Source organism: Pelobates fuscus, chromosome 1, assembly GCF_036172605.1.
Source record: "Pelobates fuscus isolate aPelFus1 chromosome 1, aPelFus1.pri, whole genome shotgun sequence".
Lineage (NCBI taxonomy): Eukaryota > Metazoa > Chordata > Amphibia > Anura > Pelobatidae > Pelobates > Pelobates fuscus.
In genome coordinates this window covers 245,130,833-245,153,515 of record NC_086317.1, presented here as the reverse complement: position 1 = coordinate 245,153,515, position 22,683 = coordinate 245,130,833, and the positions used below count along the sequence as shown (strand labels likewise).

The window sequence follows — 22,683 nt, the reverse complement described above, 5'->3', positions numbered from 1 at the left end:
TGAGAAGTTGAGGACTCTACAAATATCCCATATGTTCCTGCTTAAGAAACACTAACATCCTCAAATAAATTAATTTAGACCATCTGGAAATTTAAAAGCAACCGAAGAACATGTATTTCCCTGAATAAAGCTGTCCAACCATGCTAAGCTATGAGAGAATTAGTATCATTTATGCAGGAGTGCTAAGGTGTGCAGATACCTTACAACAAATTATGTGGCCAATTCCTCTATCGGGAGAACTCTGCATGTGGTTGCATGGATGTCTGTGAATGAATGCATCTAAAAGAAGATGAACGGAGGCAGGTAGCTCTGTGTACCATAATTGGAACATTAGTGGTTATGTTGCTTAGAGTGTCCCTTTAAGTGTTCCCCAGGGATGCTATAATAACATCCAAACAGGAAGCATGCCTTTACTCTGGTACTTATATATCCTAATTGGAAAACACAGACGTACCATCAAGAACTCCTTTCTTCATAGGCTAGGTAAAACCCTATTCAGTCTCATACCAGATGGCTTTATTTCCTTTTGATTAACCTTTCATTACACTTGTGAAAAAAATGAGAATGGATAAATAAGCGAAACGACTTCAGATTTATAAGAAAGCTTTCACTTTATTATGTTCTTCCCCTACATTGGGTAAGACAAAAGGCTGAGCCTGTGACCTTCTGTATGCAGTGCAAATATGTTATAATATCACTTATTGAAGTGACATCACAATAGTCTGAAAATATAGAAGACCTACTCTCTCTGGGGTCATCCGCCGTTTCCTGCAATTTCATTTTTCATTAATTTTTCCCACTCTTGACCTAACACTTATAAATTACATATCACGGGACTGGAAATTACACTTCATTCCTTGCTGCAGTTGCAAGGTCCGAGAGGGGTCCGCTCAGCGACACTGTTAGTTACAGATTAGCTTCTCGTATGTGTAGATCTTTTATATGACCGCAAATAATTTGTAGATCTTTACTGGCGTAAAAAATGCCAAGCACAGCAAATCTTTCTCATCTGTTTGTCCTTGTCAGCAAAGATCTGACCAGCTCTCGAACAGCTGCCAACCTGTTTCATCTCTATGCTAATAGCACCCAAATTTACTCACCCCCCCCACTAGCTGACCTGTCACCCACTCCTCATCGCATGTCTTTCAGCCGTCTTCTCTAACTGAAAAATGCTGAAAAATCAACAATTGTTTATTCAAGCACATTAGCTAAAAATGCTGCATGAAAAAACGCAATCCATTTAAAATAAAAAGTAAGAATATTGTTTACATGAACCTGATAGCATCATTACCACTTGTTTCTTTCTGCACTCCCTGAAAATTGATTGATGCTTGATACTATTTTAATCCTTTGCAAATGCCATATTTTTTTGCAGTGGTTGCAGTGTTGATTCATATAGAAGGTTTAATCACTAAACAGAGAATTCCTGAAAACTCGCTTATAAAACTCTCACTCAGAGTAGCCAAATCTTTAAAAAAGATATCATTTAAAAAAAATGTTTTTAATTTTTGTAGTGCATTCAATTGGTACAGTAAGGCTTGAGGTACCCCAACGGCATTCCTCAGGCATTGCATCACATATTACATTTGGGGTAAAATATAGGACATGCAATATAAATAAGATAATATAAATAAGAGTAGGTAGATTTGTCAGCGGTTCAACATCATTAAATGTGGGGGTAAACTGACAACATGTGAGTAGAATGATGTGAGGTAACCTATGTTAGTGTCTAGTCAATTAATGTAGAGTAGTGCCCCCCGGGGATCCCCTGAGAAGTCGAGGACACTTGACTTGCTTCTAAGGCCTAGTGGGCAGTAATGCCTGAAGTAAGTCTTTACACAACAGTAAAATCGCATGGGTGTATAACGAGCCTTAAGAAGTGTGTGTCTTGATGATGTGTGTGGGAGGTAGGTTTTCCTGCGTGGCGCCCCATGTGCGGATTAAGTATCAACCGATACCCTGCGGGGCCTCAGTGGCGTCCCACTGCGTTGGTTTGTGTATCAGTCTCGGTGGCTCAAGAGTACAGGGGTGTGTGTGTGAGTGAGGGGCGTGTGTGTGAGTGAGGGTGCTTTGAGTGTCAGGGTTGCAGTGTGTGTGAGTGAGGGTGCTGTGAGTGCTAGGGGTGTAGTGTGTTTGTGTGTGAGTGAGGGTGCTGTGCATGTCAGGGGTGCAGTGTGTGTGTGAGTGATTTTATCCAACCCTGGTGGTGCTAATGGTGAGTGAACTCTAGCCTGTGGGGCTAGAGTTCACTCTTGCAAGACCTAGAGCATTGACATGGTAACGCTCCGTATCTCGCGAGAGGAACCCAGCAGAGCTGCAAGTTAGAGCTCCTCTGGGTTCCTCTCCTGTCTCCCTCCCTCTCTCCCCCACCGGTGGCCGCAATACACTGCATATGGGCCGATGAGGGAGAACTTTGATCTCCCCACCGGCCTGCCATGGAATGAAGCATGGCCCTGCATAGACCGGCAGGGGAGATCCCATGGCCAGTCCAGGCCTGGATAGAAGCTTTAACTAAACCTATTCGATTTTAGTTGTGTTGAGACTAAACTAAAACAATTCAGATGAATAAAATACAAGTAAAATTAAATGGCTTTTTAGTCTAAAGACTATGACTAATACAAAATTTACATTTGATGTCAAAATCAACACTGCACAATGTAGCAACCTGCACAATGCCACTGGACCACCAGTGAGTGCAATCTCCACATGTAAGAGGCAGGGAGGGGTGAATAACATTGAATTTATTAAAATAAAATAAAAAATAATAGTTTCCACAGAATGTAGCCCCTCTACAACCACACATATTTACACACACTGCATCAACTAAACACAGACACACACTGCATTCACTACACAAACACACACTCTGCATTCACTATACACATGGCATCCACTACATACACACTCTGTATTCACTGCACACTACATAAACGCACACTCTGTATCCATTACAAACACACACTACATTCACTCCACACACACCGCATCCATTACACATACAATCTGCATTCACAATACAAACACACACCCTGCATCCACTATAGACATTGCATCCACTCGACACACACATCGTGCATTATTGCGAGGGGACTCAAGATGGGCCCTATGGATGGACTCAGGGGAAGTACCCGGGCGGCCAGACCTTGAGCTGTTTAATGAGCCCTAAAATGTCTGATGGCAGCTCTGTATTGGGCTGCTCAGGATAGAATGGGACCTCGATCTGTCTCCGTTGGGACAGATTTGTCCTCTTCTGCACTCAGCTGATTAGGTAAATGTGTTACCAGCATATCATATCTAGCGGCTATTTCCCTCCTGCACGCTGCTTGTGGAGTGTCAGGTGAGTGTTAGAGTTCTTCTGCACATCATTCCCGTTTTTTTCCATAAAGTTAATTTTGAAAGCTCCTCTGTTGCTACTTTTTTTTCCAAGTATTTTTTTTTCTTGCTGTTGCATTATTTTGTGATAATACATTTGTATGTAGATTTTATCCTGTATTTAACTTGTAGAAATTCCATTCTGTACATCCAGCTTGTTCTGTGTGCACCTCATATTCTTATTTTCTCTGTATTACTGTAGGCTCTTTGTTGGGATTTTTCTGGAGTGCTGCAGCTGTGCCAGTTTTTCCTTTTTTTTTTTCTTTACATAGTATTATCTTTGGTGTGCCTCTCTACAAGTGTTTTTTTTTTGTATATTATGTTGTTAATCATATATGCAAAGTGATGGTATCCTACATTATTGTATTGTAGCTCTTTTTAAAAAGAATATCATGAAAATCATACCATTTACATTGTCTGAGGTAGATGACAACAAGCTTGGTGGTGTACCAAATATAGGAACTGCCCCAGCTGCCAAATTCTGTAGGTATGCCCCTGTGTAATGTCATTGATTGATATGTACCCCCTGATACATGCACATTAATATTAAACTCATATTGATAAATACTTTAGTATTCCCCTTTATTAGTCCTGTTTGTAAATGTATCTATATACAATTCAAATATAATGTCTGGTAAATTTCAGGTAGTAATTTTGGGAGAGTTTGGACTATGTTCACCAGACAACCCTACATTAACACAGCCATTATATCCACCATATCTTCCTGAGGACACATCTTTTAGTTGTTGGGCAGCACATAAAAAATGCAGTCTGCAGAATGTAGAATTAGATGCTGCAGTGCAGTGTTAATTTTGTCGACTAACAATTTTAGTTACATTTTAGTCGACTAAAATTAGACTAAAACTAAAACAATTCAGATGGCTAAAGATATGGCTAAAGATATGGTTAAGATACGACTAAAACTAAAATAGCTTAATAGTCGAAAGACTATGACTAAAACTAAATTGAAATTTCCCTCCAAAATTAACACTGCATAGATGGGCTGTGGAATGGGCAAAAGAGACAGACCAGGGTTTGGGACAGAGACACCTAGAGTGGCTATGAGGACACAAAGAGACACAGAGGGGCTGTGGAATGGGCAAAAGAGAGAGAGAGAGGCTTTAACCAAACCTATTTTTAGTCGTGTTGACAAAAATCTACTGGAGATTTGGTCAACTAAAACTAGACTAAAACTGAAACAATTCAGATGGCTAAAATACGACTAAACCTAAAATGGCTTTATAGTCGAAAGACTATGAATAAAAGTGAATTGAAATTTGCCGCCCAAATTAACACTGCTGCAGTGATTGTTTAATTCTGCAGCATTTATACATGTGTCTAAGAAAACACTGAGAGTATGGCAACTCTATCTGGACTTGCCCCCTTCGTGTTAGCTACTATTCCCCATAAGTTCATGTAGCTGTAGCTGATGCTGTTTCTGCTACAAGTCAATGAGGAAATCCTTGCTTGAACAGGTGGCTCAATCAGCGATATCATTATGTGGTGGCTTTGTACAGGTTGATTGAAGACTAGTTATATAGATCACTGGGCTTAAACAAGCAATGATGCATAATGTACGTGTTACAGCAATCAGCAGGTTCAAATTTTCAAGCTACTCGTGGCCTGCTCATTTGGAAAGCTATCAGATATACATTGATTTTATGAAATTAGGTCAAGACGCACAAACAGCATAGATTTTTAGATTATTTCCTAGCTTTGCGGTTGAAATGCAGTGAATCACAATGGTGAAATAATTAAATAAAAGTATTACATATTCAGAAAGAACAATGTTAAATTTTAGCCCTCTGACATAAGCTTTTATTTTATTCCAGATTGATTTTTAGGCTTTAGGTTTTTTTTTTTGTTTTTTTTTTACTTTTGCTGCTGTTCATCTCTAAGGACAGTTGTGATTTTTACTTTGTCTAATCAAACGGGAGAGGAGGCAGAAGCTGATGGTGCGAAATCAGCTACATTGAATACACCTGTCTTATTGATTGACAGCATTGAAGTTAGAACATAGATGCTGCATTGTCATAAAATCCTCTAATATCCGACTTTATACCTCCTCTCTTATTCTGATGTTGCCTATATCAAAGATATCTCTGTGTGTGTTCATGAGTTTTAAAGACAAAATGTCACTTTTTTAAGAGTTCATACTTTCAGTAAGCATTACTTGTGTATGTAGCTTATCAATATAAGACAGGAGTGTATGTAATATGTACTTCCATATGCCAAGTCAACTGAAAAATGTGCTGTCTTCACAATTTCTCACTTTTATGCAAATCCACTTACTTTTCCCATGAATCCTCCAGTTCCTGAAAGTTCCGTCAACTCAAGGAGATGAGTACATATTGATTCAGCAGTCGCTCATCAGAGGAGTTTACCTGAGATGAGATAGGGAAATGTAAGTTGGTTTGCATTAAACACTCTGGTTATGGCTTTTAAGATATTTCTATTACTCTAAGTGTGTGTGTGTGTGTGTTTGTGTGTGTGTGTATGTGAGCCATGCCTGTAAATATCTTGCCATTAATGGGTTCTAGAAGAGATATCCTAATTCTGAGTGTCTGCAGAACCTCGCGAAGGCATTATTTTCCCCCTATTACATGCTTCAATGCTATGTATGCATCAATTATATTGTGTGATTTGTTAGAATGAAAGTTCGAGATATATCTAGGGTTTGGTTACGGTCTCTTGAAGCTTTGGTCAGCACCGGTATATTAATATCCTGGTCTGCCCTGACTGCCCAACACTCCCAGGTTGCAGCTCCTATTTGCATCAGCCTCCATTAGTTCAGCCCCTCTCCTTATATTAAAGAAACACTATAGCATTAGGAATACAAACCCGTATTCCTAACACTATAGTGTCTCTGTCCTTAGTGGTATTATACGCAAGCACCCACCCTCCTGCACCATAAAAATGATCACATTTTCTGTTTTTTTTCCTGCACTAAAGCTACCTCAGTGCTGCTCACCTCTCAACCTCCTTCAATGTCATAGAGGAGACATGGCTTCCTCCGCGATTGTCCAATTAATGTGCTCTTAATAGAGCTTCTTATGGGCACCTCCATGTCAAGTGACCGAGTTTTACTCAGTACAGTCGAAGTGCCAATGGTGACTGCCAGAATGTCTTATTTTGCAGGGTTAAAAGGCCAGGACCACTGCACCCTGACCATTTCATTGAGATTGATTGAGAGTGGTCTGGGTGAATGTAGTGTCCCTTAAATATAGTGGCAAAGAAGATGGGGTGACAGATTATCTCTGGTTCTGTCTCTTCAGCTCCTATTCTGCCATTTAATGGCGAGCTCCTGGCCTGGGAGTATAACTACCACATTCAGTTCATGTGACCCAATTAGCAATGCAAGTTTTAAAATGCCCACTAAAATAACAGGCTGATTTATTTACATGCGTGTACATATAGCATGATCATAAATATGGTTATTTTGAAAATAAAAGCAAGCATAGAACGGATTGCATTTTATGTTGTCTTTACCTATTTTTTTGAGATTGTAGCTACACTCCAGTGCCTTTGTGCTAATGTTTATAAATGCTATGTTCTTTATCGGAAACGTATAATATCATTCTATTGTCTCTGCTGATGGAAAATGCATATATATCTTGATGGGTATCCCCAGAAACAAACCACTGTGGGAAACATTTTAAATTTTTTTCTTTTAAAGTTCCGTGAGAGCGTGAGGAATGCAATCGATAATGTAATGCTATTAAGTCCCACTGTTGCAAAATGAAAACCATCACAGAACATCACACAGGAAAGTGCTCACATTTTGTTCCCCCAATGAATTTATACTATTACAGTATTGATTCATTTTTTCACACAATGAGCAGTGATTATCACTGTCTTTGGTCTCCCACACTGCTACATAATGACAGAAAAGAAAAAGGACATTTCATAATGATTTTAAAGCCCGGCCCCCTTACATAGCCAGTTTCAAACCCCATAATGCATTGCAGGTTTATCCCATTTATGAGACACAAAGACTGACAATTCTAGTCTCTCTGCCTTCTATCTGTCTTTGTCTGAGTCAACTGTGTTTTAATCTCCTTTGTCACTGAGCCCTAAATTGCTTCCTTCTTTAATGTTTCTGATGTTCTGTGTCGTTCTCGTGTCGTTTCTAAACTCTTCCTCCTCCTCTGTTCTCAGACTCAGTGTCTCTACCTTGCCATTGATCCCTTGTTCTCTTCGGCATACACCTGTGTCCTTCATTCATCTCAGTTATTCTGCTTCATTCTTATTATTCACCCAGTTGACCTGTATTTACCAAGCTACATTAAGTCAGAATAAGATAGCATTAACCTTAATTTGCATCAGATTAACTGCAGCATGGCATTAATAAATGAAAATAATTCTGTGTCAGCAGAGGGTAACAGAATTAGAACTAGTGATCATCCTCACTCAATTATATGTTGATCCATACACACACATAATTACATAAAAAAAAAAACCCTGCAATCTCTTGTACTGTTGTACATGGAGCATTGCTATAGAAGAGAGAATACAGTCATAGCCATTCACTACTCCCTCACACACTCAGTTCTCCTACCATCCCTATCTAACTGGAGGACTCTGAGTCATATATAATCCTTATGGGGCAATTGTTTGGCCACACCACGCCTACCCCAATTACTTATCTCCCAGTGCTAAAAGATATGGATTCTTAAAGTATTATTTAATAAACTATATATATATATATATATATATATATATATATATATATATATATATATATATATATATATCTGTATATATTTATTAGAGTTTGTTGCAAGTCAATACTCACAGTTTTGTACGTAGGTGGCTATGGCACAAAGACAAAGGTATAAATATTTTAAAGACAAATTAAAAAGGTCAGATAAAAGGAGCATTTCCTAGCCCAAGCCATTGCTTTACTTAAATTTGTACAACAAACCAAAACAGTAGACAAGTTCGGGCATATAAAAAAAACTATAACTACCCACGCATGCACATATGTCTATATTTTATATTTAAGAGAGTGTTTAACCCCTTAAGGACTGAGCCAAATGTACAAAGTTGTGAACAGAACAAAACGTAAACAAAACCTGGAATTTGCGCTATATGTCTGTCCAACTGTAATTCCCCTCTTTCATATTAAATGCACCCCCCCTTATTATATATCATTTTATTCAGGGGAAACATGGCTTTCATTTAATATCAAATATTTAGCTATGAAACATAATTTTAATATGAAAATAATGGGAGAAAATAAGAAATGTTTTTTTTTAGTTCTACATGACATTTTAACTGTCAATGTCATAATACTGTTTACTTTTACTGCAATAAAATACACATATTTGTATTCAGCAAAGTCTCACGTGTAAAACAGTACCCCCTACGTACAGGTTTTATGGTGTTGTGGGAAGTTACAGGGTCAAATATAGCGTGTTACATTTGAAATTGAAATTCGCCAGATTGGTTACGTTGCCTTTGAGACTGTATAGTAGCCCAGGAAATAAACTTACACCCATAATGGCATACCATTTGCAATAGTAGGCAACCCAAGGTATTGCAAATGGGGTATGTCCAGTCTTTTTTAGTAGCCATTTTGTCACAAACACTGGCCAAAGTTAGCGTTAGTATTTGTTTGTGTGTGAAAAATGTAAATAACGCCAATTTTGGCCAGTGTTTGTGACTAAGTGGCTACTAAAAAAGACTGGACATACCCCATTTGCAATACCTTGGGTTGTCTACTATTGCAAATGGTATGCCATCATAGGGGTAATTTTCATTCTTGGGCTACCATAGGGTCACAAAGGCAATGTAAGCAATCTGGCGAATTTTAATGTGAAAAAAATGAAACACAAGCCTTATATTTGACGCTGTAACTTTTGAACTGTTGTACTCGGGAGACTTCGCTGAACACAAATATTTGTGTTTAAAAACAGTAAAAAGTAACACAGCAATAATATCGTCCGTGTAAGTGCTGTTTGTGCGTGAAAAATGCAAAAAAACGTCACTTTTACTGGCGATATCATCATTGTAATACATTTTACTGTTTTGAAACACTAATATTTGTGTTCAGCAAAGTCTCCCGAGTATAACAGTACACCCCATGTACAGGTTATATGGTGTCTTGGAAAGTTATAGGGTTAAATATAGTGCTAGCAAATTAAATTCCCTATACTTTCGGCATGGGTTGTCATGCAGGTCCCGCTAATTGTAATTAATTAGGATACCTAATTATGTAAAAATATTACATAAATATATGTGTAGAATTAATATATGTATATATATATACATATGTGTATATATATGTATATATAATTTTTTTTAAATATTTTTATTTATATATAGGTATATATATATAGTGATATATACGTATATATTTATGTATATAGATATATATATTATTTTGTTCTACGTGTATTTTGATATAAATATATATATATTAATATCAAAATACAGTTAGAACGAAATAACACACATCTATTTATTTTTTAATAATGTATTTTTAATTATTTTTTATTTAATTTTTTTATGTATTTACATTTTTTTTATATTATATATAAATATATATATATATATAACAATAATTATATATACCGTATATACTCGAGTATAAGCCGACCCGAATATAAGCCGAGGCCCCTAATTTTACCCCAAAAAACTGGGAAAACTTATTGACTCGAGTATAAGACTAGGGTGGGAAATGCAGCAGCTACTGGTAAATTTCTAAATAAAATTAGATCCTAAAAAAAATATATTAATTGAATATTTATTTACAGTGTGTGTATAATGAATGCAGTGTGTGTGTATGAATGCAGCGTGTGTATGAGTGCAGCGTGTGTGTATGAGTGCAGCGTGTGTATGAATGCAGTGTGTGTATGAGTGCAGTGTGTGTATGAGTGCAGTGTGTGTATGAGTGCATTGTGTGTATGAGTGCATTGTGTGTGTACGAATGCATTGTGTGTGTACGAGTGCAGTGTGTGTGTATGAGTGCAGTGTGTGTGTGTATGAGTGCAGTGTGTGTATGAATGCAGTGTGTGTGTGTGTGTGTGTGTGTGTGTTGCAGAGCCTTGGTGGGGGGTGGGCATTTTTTTTATTATGTATTATTATTATTTTTTATTTAATTTAATTATTATTTTTGTATTATTATTATTTATTATTTAATTATTATTATTTTTTTATTATTTATTATTTAATTTAATTTTTTTTTTAAATTATTAATACTATATAATTTTTTCGTCCCCCCTCCCTGCTTGATATATGGCAGGGAGGGGGGCTCTCCTTCCCTGGTGGTCCAGCATTGGCAGTTCAGTGGGGGGGGGGAGAGGAGGGCTGGCAGAGCTGTAACTTACCTGTCCTGCAGCTCCTGTGAGCTCCCTCCTCCTCCGCGCCGTCCGTTCAGCTCTTCTGTCAGCTCACACTGTAAGTCTCGCGAGAGCCGCGGCTCTCGCGAGACTTGCACTGGGAGCTGACCGAGGTGCTGAATGGACGGCGCGGCGGAGGAGGGAGCTGACAGGAGCTGCAGGAGAGGTAAGTAAACTCTCTGACAGCCCCCAGTCTGTATTATGGCAATGAAAATTGGCATAATACAGACTATTGACTCGAGTATAAGCCGAGTTGGGGGTTTTCAGCACAAAAAACTCGGCTTATACTCGAGTATATACGGTACATTTAATCAGTATCAGTCTACGTGTAATTTGATATTAATATATATATATAATTACTGTATATATATATTAATAGTAAAATACACCTAGACAGTGTATGTGTGTGTATGTATATGTGTATATATACACTTAGCTCATATATATATAATATATATATATGATCTAAGTATATATATTTTTTTTACACTTATTTTAATTTAATTTAATTTAATTTCCAGCCAGCAGGGGGGTCATTACAGTTAGTCCCCCTGCTGGCAATGCCTCAGCTAGCTATCCCGGCCATGTGATTGTGAGGTCCTCGCAAGGACCTCACTCTCACATGGCCGGGGGGCTCCCAGGAGGGAGGATCTGCCGCAGGGGGCTCCGCGGGAGTCCCCCCAACCGCGATCGCCGGCGTGGGATCACCGGCGACCGGGTAAGTAAGAAAAGACCGGAGGGCGTACAATTACGCCCGACGGCGTTTAGAGCAGCTTAAAATAGGGCGTAATTGTACGCCCTCCGGTCTTAAAGGGTTAAGAGAGAGATAAGCAGTTAACCATCTTTGTTAAAAAAAGTGGACACACTTTTAAAAAGACAATTATAGACAATTCTATTTAGATAAAAAGAAAATACTGTTCTAAGTGTCCATATCGTGTTATTTATAATAACAACAGCCTGGAATAGTGAAGATGTTATATTTTGGAAATAATGTATTAAGGAATGTAAAAACCACAAGATGTTGTCAAAGAATAGGAATTAAACCATCCAATGATGTTAAAGCAGTTATCATCACTCACCAATGAAAAATAAAAGTTCCAATAAATAACTAAACCTTGTTAACGAACAGCAACAGCAGGTAATCAATTGTTAAAATCCTCCACCAGTACATCTCCAGGGCCAAGACAGCTGACATCTCATGAGCCACCCGCTATAAATCATAGGTCTTTTCCGAGAACACCGTAATGGTTAAGTGTGCTGATTGCTCTTGCACAGGGAAAGGCAGATGTTTGATATTGCCGTTTTATTTTTTGCACCGCACGTGAATGTGTATCATCACACATCAGAGCCCCCCAGGTTTCCAAAGCGGCTTAATTAAAGAAAATGTGTTGTAACTTTGTCAGAACACCTGTGTGTTCCCATCAGAATCGTGCCCAAATTAAAAGTGACTGTCATTTTTGGGTCACCGTGACCTTCTATAAAACGCCCAGTTCTCAAAGACAAAACAAACTGCGTGTGCTGATTTACTGGAAATATTAATATACACATAAACATAAGAGACGTCTTCTTCAGAATGACTTCATTTCTAATGTAACAAGAAGTTCAATAAAATGTTGTGTTAATGTAGCTCTGATACAGTGAATTTATTGTTAACGCTCTATCAATGTGTATACATTTGTTTTTATTATAGATGACCAGATGTCTCTTTTAACCTTTATCGAAAATGAACACCAAGAGAACTGCATGATAACAATTGCAGACTTGCATGATGTATTTATAAAGAGGACATTTGATCAATATAATAGTACACTCAAAATTGTTTATTTACTAAAGCGTTTGTTATACAAAGTTGACAGCCAAATTGCAATATGTAGGACAAAAAGCATTTAGGTCGGGGAGCACAAAAGGAAAATGTGGAGCATGCAGGAAATGTTTTTAAATGGGAAGGAGGAATATGTGAGACAATGCCAGACTAAAAAGAGTTTCACGAAAGGGAGAGGAAATTGCAATGTGGGAAGCTGCCTATTGGTCAGTCATGACAGATATTGTTGGATCAATGGGTGCCTGATCCCCCATCGCAGTAGAAACCCTCTTCACACACAGTCATGGGAAAAAAAGAACACCCTCTTTGAAATCTATGATTTTACATACCAGGACAGAGCAATCATATGTTCCTTAGCATGTCTTAAAAGTAGGTAAATACAAACTCATATGAACAACAACATGTCATGATTTATTAAACAAAAATAAAGCTATGAATAAAAATCAAGTGCACCTTATGATTTAATAACATGCAGAACCACCTTTAGCAGCAATAGCTTGAAGTAATCATTTTGAACTAATCATTTTCACATTGTTGTGGAGGAATTTTGGCCCACTCCTCTTTACAACGTTGCTCCAGTTCATTGAGGTTTGCTGACATTTGTTAATGCAAAGCTCTCTTAGGGTACCGCCACAGCATTTCAATCAGGTTGAGGTCTGGACTTTGACTGAGCCATTGCAACAGCTTGATTATTTTCTTTTTCAGCCATTCTGTTGGAGATTTGCTGGTGTGCTTGGGATCATTGTCCTGTTGCATGACCCACTATCATCCAAGCTTTAACTGTTGGACAGATGGCCTCACATTTGACTCTAGAATACTTTGGTATACAGAGGAGTTCATGGTTGACTCAATCACTGCAAGGTTCCCAGGTCATGTGCCTGCAAAACAAGCACAAATCATCACCCCTCCACTACAGTGCATGCCGTTGGTATGAGGTGTTTGTGCTGATATGCTGTGTTTGGTTTTCACCAAACGTGGCACTGTAAAATATGGCCAAACATCTCAATTTTGGTCTCGTCTGTCCAAAGGACATTGTTTCAGAAGTCTTGTGCTTTGTTCAAATGCAACTTTGCAAACCTATGCAAATGCTGCCATGTTCTTTTTAGAGAGAAGAGGCTTTCTCCTGGCATCCCTTCCAAATAAACCATACTTGTTCTGTCGTTTTGTAATTGTACTGTCATGGATTTTAACATTAAACATGCTAACTGAGGCCCGTGGAGTCTGAGATGCTATTATGCTGAGCATTGCACGGTCTGATCTTGGGTGAATTTGCTGGGACGTCCATTTAAGGGAAGATTGGCAACTGTCTTGAATGTTTTTCACTTTCAATAATCTTTTTCATTTTAGAATGATGGACTCTAAATTGTTTGGAAATGGCCTTATAACTTTTCCCAGTTTAATGGTCAGCAACAATTGCTTCTATCATCATTGCTGATATCTTTCCTCTTTGGCATTGTGTTAACACACACCTGAATGCTTCAGACCAGCAATTGCTAGAACTTCAGCTTTTATAGAAGTGGTCACATTTGCTAATGTTCACTCAATCAAGGGCATTTGATCAGCAGCACATATTTGCTATTTATCTCTTAATCCTTTAGGAGCAGCAAGGGTCTCCATTTTGTCTTTATTTTTCTTAAATAAATCTTGGCATGGTGTTGTTGTTCATCTCAGGTTGTATTTACCTAATTTTAAGACCAGCTAAGACACAGGTGATTGTAATTATGTCCTGATATGTAAAAGAATAGAATTCAAAGAGGGTGTAAATTATTTTTCCCATAACTATGTAAAATCCATACTTACCTTACCTAAATATTTGAACATTGTAAAGAATGTTCCATAACCTTTACCATCTATAATCCTTTGAGTATTGTGTATCATTATTTTTCCATTACCTTTGACTGATTTTTCATGTGCCACATGGATGCACAATAAAATAGGTTGCATAACCCTCTGGCACATTAACACCTGTGAAATGAGAATACCATTTAATTTTATCATGTATGCTGTCCTTCCGATACCCTCAAGTACTCATATTTTGCCCAGGAAATAGGTCACTAAAAAAGTAAAATTGCAGCAGAAGCAATATGGCTACAGTAAAACTACTTTGAAACACAATTGCCTTTTAGACCTAGATGTGCTTATCTCACTTTTTCTACTCTTCGTGGGTTTTTTATTTCCTAGTTAATCACAGTGGTCTATAAAGTTCCCCAATGGGCATTAACTTCCATGGAGACTGACTCACAAATGGCTCAGTTTAGCACTGGCTCAGTAGACTTTGAACTATCTTAAAATAACCAATACAACGTACTTCGTTTTTAACACTTTCCTAGAAATGGTCTCTGAAAATGAAAATTTCACAAAAAAGCAATGTATGTCAACTCACACCACATATATATTCTATTTGTTAAAATCATAGATCCAGCCGTGCTCAGTGTGCCACCATCTTAGAACACTATTCAAAACTTAACTCCAAAAGATAACAAATTGTACCAAAACAAATTAACGACAACAAAAAGATAACATAAACCCCATGTAAGCATTGACAGACAAAAATAGTAATATCAAAAGAAAATAAGAAAAATAAATCTCAGATTCAGATTTGTATGATCAAATATATTCTTTTTACATTACCAAAATCATTCCTTTTTTTGTCACTATTTCTATGATTTGACCTTCTCCCCTTCTGGATATTTTATCATTATTTAGTGATTTTATGTAGGTCAAGCACTATTTTAACAGATTGTATTAGTTAGACCTTAGAAGATATCTGCAATGAAGCATCAATACATCTGCTTCAATTTCACTTTTACAGCATCCTGCTGGCTCTCTCCAGCATCACATAATATACCACTGATCAAGATTGTTGCTTTGGGATGAATGTGACAATGTGAACATGAAACGTATAAGAACATAAGAGGTTTGTAGTACTGTCAAAATCAAACCCTGTCCTCCGTGTTTCTCATTACAATCAAGAGTCAATAGTCCTAAGCATGAACCTGCTCGAACTGGTGATGTGGTGCTAAAACTCAGAGCAGCAGGAGATTCATTGGATCATCTCGTCTCGACCGCACAAAAACTGCAAAATTGGCACTGCTGAGAATAAATAGAAGTTCACAAATCAATAGGAAGGCCATGTGTTAGTCAATTGTTCAGTGCTGTGCCTCTAACCCTTTTACACCCACAGAGATCTGCAGTGTCGGATATACTAGGAGAGGTTCAGCCTCAAATCTTTCAGTGAACAGGTTTATGGTGTACAAGAAGAATGAGGTCATTGGAGCCATAATATGAGTTGTTAGGGGGCAAGGGCATATTGAGAAGGATGAGCTTAGATGGCAGTGGTGACTCTAGGGTTTTAGGCAATCTTTTCAAAGGGTTCAGGGGGTCGGCTGCTGACGCAAACAATAAATTTAATTGTACACAAATTTGAGAATGCAATAGATCTGTTCACGTGTTTGTTTAAAACAATGTATATGTATAGTAATGTCTCCTCCGCAGGTATTAGATCAATGGGGGGATCTAAGCAGCTGTGTTATCTTCTAGTATTGTAGAGCTCTGCACATGTCACCCTGTATCCTCACCATTATTAACATGTTCATATTCTGTAATCATCTCAGCAAGAATTTCTGATCCTTCACATTATGTCACCATTTACTTCTGTATATTGTACAAGTATTATATTCATTATCACAGCTCATGGATGTAAAGATGTGAAGAGTTTGACAGAGGAGGAGGCAGGGGTCAGCTGCTCATGGTGCTATCTCTCACTAAAGTACAGTTGGATTCTATGATGGAGTCAGTGTGAGGTCCAGTGTAAAGAAAGCAGCACTGTGTTCACACACCACAATCCTTGCTAAATCTAAGCTCTTTACAGAAACTGGTTCACGTGTGTGTCTTACGTTTAAGTGATCTAATGAAAATCTAATTCTAATGCCGTGGGTAGTTAAAAATTTAATATTTTCACATTGGACAAAAGGGGTAAGTGGAGTGCCTCAGGGTTCGGTCCTGGATCAACTTCTCAATAATCGTTTAATAAATTATCTTGAAGTGGACATTGAAAGTCATGTATCGGTGTTTGCAGATGACATAAAAGTAGGTAAGATACTACAGTATGAACATGACATAACTTCTTTTCAGAGGGATTTGGATAAATTGGGGAACTAGGCAGAAAAGTGGTAGATGAGATTCGATACCGATAAATTGAAAGTGATGCATATTAGAATAAGGAACCCACAAGCCAATTATACATAAATTAGATTGAATTAAGGATAACATTAAATGAAAAGAACTTTGGAACAATTATAGATAACAAAATGGGCAACAGTATTGATTCATGTGATCAAAATATAATTTTGCATCCCTTTATAAATCAGTGGTAATACCACACTTTGAATATGCAGTGTAATTTAGGGGATCAGTTTAAACAAAATATTGTAGAACTAGAGAAAGTGCTGAGGATGTAAAACATACGTTTGAAGAAAGGCTGGAAAAAGAGGATTTGTCTCAGAGTGGATATGCAAGTACTGCACAATTACATACAGGGTTAGCACAATAGACTAGGTGCTAACCTGTTCATTATACAACAAGCACGAGTTCATCCACTTTAAACTGGAAGAAAGGTTTGTTGCTTACAGGAGAGAGAAGGGTTATTTACAATGAGAATAATAAAGATTTGGAACTCTCTATCAAAGCGATTATCTGATCAATTTCTGTAGATATCTTCAAAAAAGGCCTGGATGCTTTAAACATTTTTTTTTTTTTTAAATCGTCAGGACTATAATGAACATGTAATTAACATGTATGAGGATGGGTTCCTGATCCAAGGTTGTTGGTCAAAGGAGAAATATGATTGCCATTATGGAGTCAAGAAGGATTTTTTGTTCTCTTTTGTGGCATAATTGGCCGAAACTTCAAAATGATTTTTTTTACCTTCTTCTGGATGGACAGCATTAAAACATGCATTTTATATGTTGAACTCAATGGACTTCAGTCTTTTTTTTTTTTACCTAGATCACTATGTATCTAAATCTGGAGTGTTTGGTGGATCGTAGTAGTTCAGTATTGTGAGACAAGCAAGAACTACTATTTTTGTATCATAATTGCTGGGTTAGCTGTATAAGGTGTGACATAAATGTGCATAGTTGAAATCAAAATCCAATCACATGATTGGAAATATATTTCTCCTTAATATGTTCTTGTGCATTCATTCATACCTTGGTAATCCCACTCTATGATACTCTATGCACAAGCTCAGTGATTTCTAATCACTCCGAAACAACCACACTAGGCAGAGGATATTACCTCTGACTTTACAGAGTGGGGACAGGGGGGGTGTAAACGATGGCAGTGAGGTTGCCATGAGAGTTCCCTATGTCCCTCTTTAACTTGGTTATATCCCAAGACCAAAGATATTTAAGGAAAGGATCTTAATGACATAATATATAATTTCAAAATATGTATATTATCTAATTAATTGGTCTGCATATGTTGTTGAACTGCAACTCCCCCAAGATACTCGTCAACTTTCTGTACAACCAACTAGGTCACTACCTCTTATTCATAGTTATTTCAATACATGCCTTATCAGCAGTTCTGGAATTTTACATCCTCGATTACTCTTAAAGGGGAATGGTCACTTCTTTCTTCCAGTTTAAAGTGGATGAACTCTTGTTTGTATTATATTTGTTGTATAATGAACAGGATAGCACCTAGTCTATTGTACTAACCCTGTATGTATTTGTGCAGTACTTGCATATCTACTCTGAGACAAATCCTCTTTTTCCAGGCTTTCTTCATAACTAAGGGGGCTAAACCTGTAATTTGGCCTCTCAACCGTTTGTGGAAGGGGGCCAGTGCTTTATTGAGATGCTTGAGAGCATCAGCAGTGCTCTGTTCATTGTTAGTGAGAAAATTATATAATATATAAATGACGTAGATATATATTATGACATATCCCCACCTCTCTGTTAGTATAGAGGTCATTGATGACCTAGGTATTTCTGGAATGTTGCTACGCCCTTTGACATTGCTACTTTAATGCACCATATTTGAAGTTAATTATAGACCGTGTAGAGCAATGCTGTGGGCACTACATAGGTTCTGGGTCAATATGCAGTATACGGACAGAAGCATCACTACAGAGAGTGGGAGTTGCAGGTAGATTACTGCTCTCTTGCACGCAGGAAGAGAGAGCAGCCCCACTGGACCCCAGGGAAAGATCCGCTCAGCTCTCCCAAATGTAGGGAGGCTGGGTGGATTGCAATTAAAATAAAACTCTCAGTTTGTGTGTGTGAGAAAGTGTGTGTGTGTGCCTGTCTGTCTGTCAGTGTGTGTGTGTGTGTTAGTGTATGTATGTCTGTCTGTCAGTGTGTGTGTGTTAGTGTATGTATGTCTGTCTGTCAGTGTGTGTGTGTGTGTGTGTCAGTGTGTGTCTGTCTGTCAGTGTGTCTGTGTCTCTGTCAGTGTGTGTGTCTGTGTCTCTGTCAGTGACTGTCAGTATGTGTGTCTGTGTCTCTTTCAGTGTGTCTGTGTGTATCAGGAAGTGTGAGTCTGTCAGAGAGTGTGTATGTCTGTGTCTGTTTACGCACCTGTCCCCCTCTAATCACACGAGAAAGGTATTTTTATTAACTTTTTCCCTGCTATCATGGCTGAATGAATCAGTCTTTATGATCTCAGCTAAGGGAGGGTATTGCACATGTGTCAATCAGCATCTCCTCATAGAGATGCAGTGCTTCTGGTGTCTATAGCGCTCCTTAAGAATTGCATTTTTCTTGTTGAAAATAAAACTTAAAATTAGTTTTAAAAAAACTGGCTCCTAACTTTTTTAGCTGGCTTCCTAGATTCTAAACACATTTGTCAAGCCCTGGGTAAAGGTCAGGGTTCTGTAGGGGACAGTCAAGTTCTTCCACACCAAACTCATCCAACCATGTCTTTATGAACCTGCTTTGTGCACTGGGGCACAGTCATGCTGGAATAGAAAATAACATTCCTCAAACCGTTGGAAGCATAGCACTATCCAAGATGTCTTGGTTTGCCGAAGCATTAAGAGTTCTCTTCACTGGCCCAACCACTAAAAAAACAGCCTGGTACTATTATCCTTCCTCCACCAAACTATACAGTTGTCACAATGCAGTCAGGTAGATAACATTCTCCTGGTATCCACAAGCCCAAACTCGTCCATCAGACTGCCAAGTAGAGAAACATGATTTGTAACTCCACAGAACACGTTTCCACTGCTCCAGAGTCATATAGTATATGTGAGGGCATCCTTGGGCTGAAGACTCGGCTCTTTTTGCCATCTAACAACGTCTCTGAGGTGTGTGATGAACAGAATTTATGGAGAAGTAAAGAATATTATAACGTGAGGCTGTTTGAGATAAATGAATGAATAATAGGCATTTGTTATACAAAGCTGTAGGGTTAATTAGATAAACAAATAATTACAGGACATTAAAAGTACATTCTGGACTGTGTTTACTCTAAAGGGCTCCTTTTCTGCATGAGAAGGGGACGGTTTATTGTTTATGTGTCAGCTTTGGGGGTATTTTAATGGTATTTCAACTGTATTATATTGATTACATGATAAGTTGTTAAACAGTTTGCAGTGCTTGCAATTTATCCATTAGCTACCGTTATTACAACAGGACTTCTTCATGGTAATCAAATGTAAAACCCTTTCAGTACCAAATTTCCTAGCATGGGAAGTTGCTTAGTATCTAGTATCAACTAAATCTAGTTGCTTAGTATCTAGTATCAACTAAAAAAAGGTTGGTTTTTTTTTACTTTAAAACACAAAGCCCCCATGCTACAATCGTGACAAGCTTTCTGGACAAATTCGACACAGCTAAGTATGATTTAGTATAAACTGCCTCTTCACAAAATTGCAGGGAATGTTAAGTAAATTCTTCCTGGTGGAATATGTGCTGTCACCGAACAACCTCGATCAGTGACAGGATGGGAAAAATGCCAGAGCCCAGAGTAGGTGCCATTTCTAATCACACAGAGGAGGGCAAGCAGACCTGCCATCTGCAAATTCCATGTGAAGTGTAGGATGCATATGTGTGCTTATATCTGACTGATACTGAAGTGGACCTGCTTTTAATACCACAAGGAATGAGCAAGGCTGAGAACTAGGCTATTGCAGCAAACGTTTATTTTGCTACTCACGAAAAAAGGGCATCTTATATAAGAAAAAAGAATATATATATATATGTCACTAAATTCCTATTATTTTTCCCTAAGTCACATTTTTTTTTTAAATTTCAACTCTTGTTAAAAAATATTTAGCCTCTGAAGCTAGATTATAGTTGACTGAGTGTGCTAGTTTCTGTGTTGTGTCAATTGGTCTCAGCAGCACCCTTAAAATGTATAAATATTTAGGTGAGTCCAACCTTTCTGCTCTATAAATAATACATGAATATACTCATTAATCTGTGTACTGCCATTTCCCAAGCAGTATATTTGATGCATTGATTCTAAGCTTGAAATCTATTTATTTCTACCTTTTATTAAACCAGTAATTGCTAAATTTCCAAATTATCTCGGCAGAGCTATATGTATATCTATATATTCTATGCACGGTTATTAAGTTGCTCAAAATATTTAATTTAAATCTATTTATCTAACAAGTAAATACAACTTTAAAGTAAGCAAAAATAAATATTAGTACAATGGTCATGGTCATCACCTCAAGAAGCCCTCCAAACAGTTTAGCCTCTAGGTTCCCCCCCCCCCCCCCCACCCCTGTACACTATTTCATGTAGCCTGCCTACGATTGCAAAATGGAAGCCAATTTATCCTTTTGCCTGTTTCCTTTGTTGCCCTTTTAAAGTGATCCCACACAGTTTCAATTATTAAGGTTTGAAGTTGATAGTGAGAATGTTCTGTATTCTAAAATCCTTTCTAAGCAGGTTTGAGTACGTTTATTTTGGATCATTATTATGTGTAAAATGTAATTTGTTTTTGTCTAATTGATTCCATGGTGAATGATTATGATTTGCTCAATTCTAAATGTGCCCATTTGATGGAACTGCCACTTTATTTCATTGAAACATTATCTGCAATAACATATTTCATGACCACTTCCTATTAGACTTCTTCTTATGACCAAAGTATGTACTTTATTGCCAGTGCAATTGAGCAAGCACTTCACATAATAGTTTTCTGCACCTCTTTCTGCAGTTTGTGACCTCTAAATATTGTAAGTCCAATGCAAAAAAAAAGCTTTTAGTGTCTTCTGTTGCTTTTGTTATCTTCAACATTATGGGTTTATTCAGATCTCTTTATGACAGCTTGTACATCAAATCTTGAAAATCCAATTAGACGGACTATTGAGAATTGCCTTGGTGCAAAACTTAAATTTTTATCTGTCAAAAAAATTTTAACTTTTCCCAACATTTCCTTAAAGAGACTCATTCATTTTACTTATTTGATGAAAAACGATTTATGCATGTTCACCATTTCTTATGTTTATTGATGAGTACTGCTTATTGCGTGATTTTTTTGTGGGTATTTTATAGAAATGATAGAAATTGGTACAGATGAAAATCCCAATATTAACTATTTCAAAAAGTACACATCAAAACAACGTGTTTAGACTGTAATAAAGGAGATTTAGTCTAAGGCAAAGGAAAGCTGTTAAGAATAATAAGAATGTCGGATTCTCTACCTGAAAAGTGGTTTTATCAGAATCTGTACAGATTTTTAAACAGCAACTAGATGCATACTTGAAAAAACATAATTTTCAAGAATATGGTTTATAAAATGTGGGGTAGTAGCTTCTTGATCCAATGAGATATCTGACTGCCATTCAGTTTGTTGCAAAAAAGTGCTTTAACCCCTTAAGGACCAAACTTCTGGAATAAAAGGGAATCATGACATGTCACACATGTCATGTGTCCGTAAGGTTAAACTGTTTTTTTTGTTTTTTTTTTGCCTTCTTTTGGATCAACAGGAACAACAGATGTGAAACGGGCTGACCTTGATGGACGCAAGTCTCTTTTCAGTTATGTAACTATGTAAGAAATATTGGGTAATTTTGCTTATGCCAAGTGGATAGTTAAGCATTCTGGGAAATCTAGTTCACAAACGAATCAGGCTCCAAGGTTACCTGTCAATACAACTCTTAAACCTCTGCAAATCACAGAGGAA

General features: G+C 37.5%; 1 protein-coding gene across 9 annotated transcripts in view; it reads right to left on the bottom strand.

The window, feature by feature from the left end:
- ADGRB2 (adhesion G protein-coupled receptor B2) overlaps nt 1-22,683 on the bottom strand; it is a 433,339-nt gene that overhangs the window by 289,713 nt on the left and 120,943 nt on the right. For 8 of the 9 annotated variants that reach the window (XM_063456181.1, XM_063456223.1, XM_063456232.1 and 5 more), the window contains exon 2: nt 5,665-5,756. The exons of the other annotated variant lie outside the window; for it this stretch is intronic. In XM_063456181.1, coding sequence (XP_063312251.1) covers nt 5,665-5,673 — 9 coding nt within the window. In that variant the 5' untranslated portion in view covers nt 5,674-5,756. The remainder of the gene's footprint in view (nt 1-5,664; nt 5,757-22,683) is intronic. 9 annotated transcript variants of the gene reach the window in all.